The following is an 8654-nucleotide window of genomic DNA, read 5'->3' as shown; positions in this document are numbered from 1 at the left end:
AATCTGCTGGGAGCTGTAACGACCCGGCCGGTCATTTTGAGATTTTACACTTTGCTCGCCAGTTCTCGGGCACGACTAGCCCCGTGTGATGTATTATGACTTATATGAATTGTCGGTTTTGGTTTTTCAGGGTAATCAGGATGAATTTGGAAGAACAGTCCTCAATTTGAAGTTTAAAATTTGAACGGTTTGACCAAGATGTGACTTGTTAGTATATGATCTCAGATCAGAATTTTTACGATTTGGTTAGCTCCGTTAGGTAATTTGGGATTTAGGAGCATGATCATAATGTGTTTTGGAGGTCCGTGGAAGGTTTAGGCTTGAATTGGCGAAATTGGGATTTTGGCGTTTTCCGGTTGATAGGTGAGATTTTGACATAGTGGTCAGAATAGAATTCCGAAAGTTGCATTAGGTCCATTGTATCATTTGGGATGTGTGTGCAAAATTTCAGGTCATTCGGACGTGGTTTAGTAGACTTTTTGATCAAAAGCGGAATTCGGAAGATTTTGGAACCTTAGGCTTGAATTCGATGTGATTTGATGAATTCGATGTTGTTTGAGGTGTTTCGAAGATTGGCATAAGTTTGGGTAGTAGTATATGACTAGTTTGTGCTTTTGGTTAAGGTCCTAGGGGCCTCGGGGTAATTTCAGATGGTTGGCGGAAGGTTTGAAGTTGAGTTGGGACAACTGAGGCATTTTAGCTGCTGTCATAACCGCACTTGCGGTTGGAAGGCTGCAGGTGCGATGCTCGCAGAAGCGGAAGATAGACGTAGATGCGACCAAGATGAAGTTCTTCAGGAACCATAGAAGCGGTGAAGAGGGCGCACATGCGGTAGCGCAGGTGCGAATTTTTAACCACAGATGCGGAAATGGCCAGTTAAGTGAAAAACCGCAGATGCGGTGGATTAGCCGCAAAAGTGGGACAGCAGGAGCGGTAAAAGGGCCGCAGGTGCAAAAATGCCTGGGTCAGAAAAATAAAAGGTCCCCTTCGCGATTTTGAGTGGATTTTCACCATATTTCATTCGGGAGAAAGCTTTAGAGAGCTAATTGAAGAGGTAATCAAAGGATAATCTTGTGGAGGTAAGATTTTGACTTCATAACTCGTTTATATGTGATTAAAGGCCTAATTAATGGTGAAATTTTGGGAAAAATCAGTGCAAAATCGGTAACTAGGGCTTGAGATTAAGAGACCTTTGAATGGGAATTTGAGGGGCCATTTGAGGTCCGATTTTAATGTTCTTGACATGTATAGACTTGTGGGAGGATGGGGATTCTATTGATGTAATTTTTGTCGTGTTCCGAGGTGTGGGCCCGGGGGCCGGGTTTGAATAATTTCGAGATTTATATTGTAAATTGATTATTTTCGCATGGGCCTCGTTCCCTTAGCATATTTTGACGTCGTGATTCCGATGTGGATAGATTCGACGCGAGTTGAGTCGGATTCGAGGAGCAAAGGCATTGCGGGCCTGAGTTTGGACCGGATCGAGATGAGTAATGATTGTAAATGTTGTCCTGAGGGTATAAAACCCCGGATTGCACATCGTTGTGCTATATTGAGGTGACACACACGCTAGATACGAGCGTGGGGTCGTGCACCGTTGGGGATTGTGACTTAGTCCATCTTGAATGATTGTTCTACAACGTATTTGATTGAAAACTATTTATTATCATCATGTTTTGGGCTGAATGCAATATTTGGGCCTCGTGCCAACTATTTGAACCCTTAGGGGATTTTTACTGATATTTCCTCACTATTTTTGACTTTATACTTGAACTCAGTCATGCTATATTCTACTGTTTTCATAACTCTGCCATGTTTACTCTATTTTAACACCTAATTAATTTTTTAAATAATATTTTGGGCTGAGCATCATGTTTTACTGTTGCCCGAGTGGCTATAATTAGTATAGTCGACTCGATAAATGTCGTCGATTAGTTTTCTATAACTAATGAATCGAATGAGCTAATAATGTCGCATGACTAATGAGCCTGTATTGTTATTTGAATGTTGGGCATTACCCATGAATGGTAGTTTGTAACTACATTGTAAACAATTAGAGGCCAGGTTGGGGCAGTTCTGAAATCGAATGTTCAAAGCCCAAAGTGCCCTGATGCTGCAATAGGCAGGGCAGTAATAATCCAGGGTTAACAAGGGCATTCTGGGGTATTGAAAAAGACAGAAAGATTAGTATAAATGGGCTGACAAGTAGGGTACTAATTTAGGATTAAACTAATACCAATGGGGAACAAGACACAAGGGTATGGGGCTTAAATTGAATAATAAAAGGATGCCCATAACTCCTGATTAAACAAAACCAGGCGTGGGGAACAAAAAGGGCTGGCACCAAAGATGCTTAGGCATGGGCTTTAACAGGGTATGTGCAGGCTGCAAGTTGCAGCATGAGGGCAGCCTAGCTCTTCAACAGGGTATGTTGATGCTCTTCAAATGGCATTCCCTATGCCTATTCTTTCCCTGGTAAGTTCATGTCTTTTTTTTTTTCTTTCTTAATTCACCTTTGAAAACAACTCCTCCTTTAATATTACACTACTAATGAAAACTTTCTTTTACACTATCATAAACTTTTCTTCTACACTATCGTCTATATAATTTAAATCCAATTTTTAACGTGTTTACTTTTTTATCTTTTTTTTTAAACATGTTCGTATTATCATCATTTCTTAGTGTAATTTCTGAGTCAGTTTTATGAATGGACACTAAACTCACTTTATTGTACTAAAGTTATTAAATTATATTTTTTGTTACGAAAAAATTAATCACCTTACAAAAATACCACAAAAGTTATTAAATTACTTTTTATAACAAAAACGATACTCAACTTTTGCCTAATATCATAGAAGGTCATTAGGAGGAAATAAAAGAGACATTTTATATGATACATAAGCAAAGTTATAGTGAATTTTGTGTTACATAAAAATTATTTAGTGACTTTCTGTGATATTTAGGCAAAATTGAGCGAACAGATTAGTGACTTTGGCGCAATAAAATGAATGTTAGAGTAAACATCTATGAAATTATCCCTGCAATTTTATAACATGCACGTTAATATTTAGGCAGTAGGACAAAAGTTAGATGCTTCTCGTTTCCAAGTACAGCTTCATATCTGATAACTTTGGTTTTATCATCGATCCTTTCTTGTTATTAACTTCTATCACCCAATTGCACTTCCAACTGGAAAACCCCCTTTTTAATGCTATTATTATTTCGTAGGAGTATTATTTAAAGGCAACCACTGCTCCATGGCCCGTCTATATTTTTCTTTAAAAAAAACAGAAATTATTAGGTAATGGGACAAAGACAGAAAGAGCACATAAAACAAGTTGCTTAAAATATTTTCCTATCCAACAAATCGGTAATTATTATGCCTTTACACAATATTGGTAGTCATGACTCGGGATGACATGTTGGTGATGTTTAAAAATAATCGAGAAGTAAAACGTGAAAATTCTTGTAGCTTGTTACTTGAATACTATACTTCATTAATACATTTGCTTTTTTCTAGCGAAATTAAAAAATATATATATATATATATATATATATATGTGGACGTTATAATGAATTTTTACATTATTAAACATGTATCAGTAACTTGTCTTATTTTTATATTATTATCTCACTTATTACCTGCTGTTCCTATAGATATATATATATAAACTAAAGCAATAACATGGAAATTAATGTTGGTATTGCTAAACAGATGAAGATGGTACTACCACAATCTAAGTGGGCAAGAGAGTATTGCGCTGCTTTCACCACAGTCTTCTTCGCTTGGCTAGTGGGACCCTGTGAGGTACGCTCTGAAATATTCCTAATTTCCAAGACATTAATTATTTGTGAAAGGAACCTTGTTAGAAGGTGACAAATTGAAAATAAATACTAAATATTGTGCATATGGAATGGAATAACTATTAAACTAGTGATAACAATGGCAATAACAACGAACAAAAATGAAACAACCACAGGGCCTTAAAAGCTCACAGTAACACACGTGCACATATGTTTGCCACTAGGGGTGTACAAAGGAAACCAACAAATCACACTAATCCGATAATCCGAGTCAAATCGAGAAAAAAAATCCGGCTATGGTTTGGTGTTGGAAAAAAAACCCGACCATAATTGATTTGATTTGGTTTTAACTAAAGAAAGTCAAACCGAAATCAAACCAATCCGATATTACATATATAGAAATTTTAGATATATTTAATATATAAATATACTTATTGTGATGTAATTTATAAATATTTCTTAAAATTTTTCATAATTTTATCTTGTAAGGTATTATTTCAAGGGTGGACTTAGAGCTTTTGAATGCTCCAATAATTTTTATAGCCATTAATATTAGTAAATTAAATAATGCTAACAAAAGTCCCAACCAAAATCAAATCAATACTAATGCTAACAAAAGATATTCAATTCAATATTACGAATGAGAATGTATTGAATATCTATTTTTTGTTTTGCAATAATTTAGATAAAAATGCATAACCTATTTTATTTTTCTTTAGCGTTTAATCATGTAATTAATACTCCTTCATTAGTCTATTTATTTTAACATGACTTAGTACTTTTAGATTATGTTTATTTTTATTATGGCTTTTTAATTAGCAATATTTATATTACATAATTTTATTGTCTTTATTGTTGAATATTTTAGGATAATGCCATGACACATCTCATATTTTGTATTATTTTCTTGGAAAATACTTTATATAGTTGTATCTTACTAGGATTAAAGAAATATTTTGAGCATACATTATATGTTTTGTTCTACGAAAATTTTATCGGGAAAAAAAATCTCGAAAAACCCGAAAACCCGAGTTTTATTGGTTGGTTTGGTCTTTAGATTTAATAACCCGATACAATTGGTTTGGTTTGGTAATTGTAAAATTTGAACCAACCCGGCCTATGTACTCCCTTATTTGCCACAATGCTGTGCAAGTCAAATGGAAGTAACCATCACGGGCGGAGTTACAATATTAGGTACGGGTTCAACAAATTCAATAACTTTTGCTTTAATCTTGTATTTGTTTAAGAAATGTATTAAATATGTATAAATTACCCGATAAATAATATCTATTAAATATGTATTTGATCTAATAACCCCGCTGAATAAGAGGCGAAACAATCTCCTCTTCTTCCTTCATCACTCTATGGGTGTGTTTGGTATAACGGAAAATATTTTCCGTGGAAAATATTTTCTTGGAAAATAAGTAGTAGTCTTATTCATTTTCCGGTGTATGGTACGCAAATTAAGGAAAATGACTTTTCAAGAGTATTTATAAATAATTTAGATATAATAAACATGAAGGCATAAACTTTCAAATCAATAACCTTCCGAACCCACAAATTTCATAAATTTTCGAACTGTTAAACTTTCGAAACCGCGAAAATTCGAACCCGTAAACTTTATAATTTCTAAACCCGTAAACTTCCAAACACATAAACCTCCGAACTCATAACTTTGGAACTTGTAAATTTTTGAATCTTTAAACCGATAAATAAAATAACTAAAACTGAAAAATATATTTAAAAATATTTTTTTTCGGGGGGGGGGGGGGGGGCAAGTGAGGGGGTTGGAACGAAAAAACAGAAATTTAAAATTGCAAAAAAAAAAATATTAGGTAAAAAAATTAATTTTTTTTGCTGGAGGTGGGGTGGGATAGAAGGGTAGTAGGGTGGGTGGTAACGGAAAAACTGAAATTTGAAAAAAAAAAAAAGCTTTTTTGGAGAGAGGAGGTAGAGTGGGTTGGTGAGGGTGGGGAAGGTTGGGAAGGAGTTTTGGAAAATATTTTCCCTTCTTTTGATAAGGAAAATATTTTCCTTCAATTGAAGGAAAATGAGTTCATAACGAAAATATTTTCAAAAACATTTAACCCAACCAAATATGGAAAAATTGGAAAATATTTTCCGGAAAATATTTTTCTTCATATCAAACACACCTTATATCTGCAGCCCTTTTCTTGGTGTAGGCGAGACAAAGTTTTTTTTAGTCTTCTGCGAACCCAATAACTAAAATGAACGCTAGCAATGAATTTATTAGCAAGTTCAGAACTCATAAACTTCAAATTCTGGCTCATGTATTACCAAGATTTCTTAATCATTCTCTTATGCTTCAAGGTGAAAGAGTCAGAGTTTAAAGGGAGAAAGGAAAACACAGTGGTCCACATAAAAAAATGCAGGTATTTATCTATTTCTCTGTCCATTCTTTGAGATTGTCTATTGTTATGGTGATGGTATATGAATTCACTATTTGTTTCAACAAACATAAGTATTCTATAGTAATTCCCAAACCTCTTTCCATTATTCACAAATGAAATACTTTGTAGGTTTCTGGAGGAAACGAATTGTGTGGGGATGTGCACTAACCTATGCAAGATGCCTTCTCAATTGTTCATCAAGGATACATTAGGAATGCCAGTGAACATGGTACCAAGTAAGTATACCAAATGATAACACGTAGTTGTACTTTCTTTAAAAACAAATCATTATATACCCATGTATAATATGCACCATATTAAAGTATTGCAAGAAGTTCAACAGCATTACTTCATCAAGAATATTGAGAACATTTGGTATAATTTTCCATAGTTGATGTAAATATACTATAATCATATTAGATCATTTAGGCAAGCATAAGACATAATTCATTGCCCTAAAAGAGCAGCCCGATGCACAAAGTATCTCGCATTCACGTAGCGTTCGAAGAAGGGCTATATCGCGAGGGGTGTGATGTAGGCAGTCTGGCAGATCCACTGCTTGAACCCGTGACCTATAAATCATACAGAAATAACTTTATCATTACTCCAAGACTCCCGTTCACATAATAAAATATTGACTTCTTGCATCCTCTAAGAATAAGTTTAAACCACCTTAACCAATTGAAAAAGTAATAGTATCTGCACTAGAACTTGGAGACTTTGCATATCACTTCAATGGGAGGCCCCACCTTGATGCCACTAAAGGTGCAATTCTAAAAAAGTATCATCATAGTGCTGTTGAAAATTGTAGCAAATAGCAGACAATAATTTGTAATTTTTAGGTCAACAAGAATCCAACGTGAGGGTTATCATAAATTGACTAGTTTTACATTAACCGTTAATCTACTATGATTCTTCTCCGCCCTCCTATATTCGGGCTTGAGACTAGCAATGTGTGCAAACTCGCACAAACGGACTTAGATGGATTGACATGGACAGTGGGAATTCAATAATAGATTCCAACGTGCTTAGAAGTTGAGGCATAGTTGTTGTAGTTTATGCCAACAAGAATCCAACCGAGGCAAAGGAGGGAGGAGGAAGAAGAGGAGAAAATTTTGAATGATACTGTTTCCTGATAGTCTGTCCACTAATTGGACTTGTCTCACAATGCTAAGTGATTCCTTTTTCAAATTTAGGAAAGTAATAGTTGATGCACTTCCCATCCCCACATCCAATCATTTTTCCATGACCTACACTAATAAAAGAGCCAAATTCTACATATAACAGATGTTGACACCTTTGGTTAATTTGCAGACTTTGATGATATGAGCTGTGAGATGATATTTGGGCAGGATCCTCCTCAACCAGATACAGATCCAGCATTTGTGCAGCCATGCTACAAACTATGTAACTACTTTTTCAACTACCATAGTTGCAAATTTCTATTAACAGATTCAAATCTATGCCCTTCTTCTCTTTAGCTAGAGCTTATCTGAACTTTCTTATTTATACCCAACGCAAGCTGACATTTCAGGAAAACAAATAAAAATATCATGGATAGCGGGTGTGCCAGATATGTTACTTATGTTTTTTGCTACAAAATTCGTGCAGGCAAACTTAGCAATAAACACCAAAGGGATTGCAACAGTCAAGTGAAAAGGAAAGATGAGGAGATTTCATAACGCCGTTCATATATCCTTTCAATTTACTTTCATTTGAAAGCTGTTATACTTAAAAGAATGAGTAGCATATGAAAACATCGGTAACTGGAAGAGGTGTCAACGTACAGGAACCAATAAGCATACACATACATGTATTACCAGATAAATTTCTGAATATTGTTTGAAATTATTCGATTGCATGTATGAATTTGTCTTCAGAAAGTAGACCAAAATCTAAAGAAATAAGAAAACTGCAGCTATATGTTTCAACTTCTGGTCAAGTGAAAACAGATCGAGTACTCAGGGGAAACTATAACATAAGAATATTAGGAAAAGAAGAAGAAAACTGTAAGCTCAGAAACTTAGATATCCAACAAACCGTGCTGATTATTGCTCCACATAAACTAGAGTACTAGACTAGATATTTATATGAACCCAAACAAACGTCATAAGGGCTAATTACATTGTCACAAAATTATTTCGAGCTGCCATTTCTTAGTAGCAGTATGACAATCAGAAATGAACATATATGGTAATGAAGAACCAAAGAATGCTTCAACATATTGAAGTTGCACAAGTGTGATTGCAGCAATTTCCTTTAACAGTTAGATGTTGTTGGTCCAATAAGTAATTTTTTTCAAAGACTTTGTCTTCCATCTCATCCAGCTTGAGGTTATAGTCTGAAGTGTAACCTCACAATTTTGGATGATCACCAACAAACATATTATAAAGCAGACGCTATGATTTGTATAATCTGGCAACAGAAGCCAATTAGTGA

The 8654-nt window shown here is 34.9% G+C and overlaps 1 protein-coding gene across 1 annotated transcript; it reads left to right on the top strand.

The window, feature by feature from the left end:
* Window positions 1–2373: 2373 nt before the first annotated feature.
* Window positions 2374–8080, top strand: LOC138868113 (beta-carotene isomerase D27, chloroplastic-like). Its single transcript, XM_070156363.1, has 6 exons — window positions 2374–2475; window positions 3716–3808; window positions 6136–6197; window positions 6345–6451; window positions 7530–7622; window positions 7827–8080. Exons 1-6 carry the CDS (start codon window positions 2446–2448, stop codon window positions 7895–7897), a joined length of 456 nt encoding a protein of 151 aa, XP_070012464.1. The 5' UTR covers window positions 2374–2445; the 3' UTR covers window positions 7898–8080.
* The last annotated feature ends 574 nt before the right edge of the window (window positions 8081–8654 follow it).

Source organism: Nicotiana sylvestris, chromosome 9 (genome assembly GCF_000393655.2).
Source record: "Nicotiana sylvestris chromosome 9, ASM39365v2, whole genome shotgun sequence".
Taxonomy (NCBI): Eukaryota; Viridiplantae; Streptophyta; class Magnoliopsida; order Solanales; family Solanaceae; genus Nicotiana; species Nicotiana sylvestris.
The sequence above is the reverse complement of the archived record's forward strand: the minus strand, read 5'-3'. Positions and strand labels throughout refer to the sequence as shown.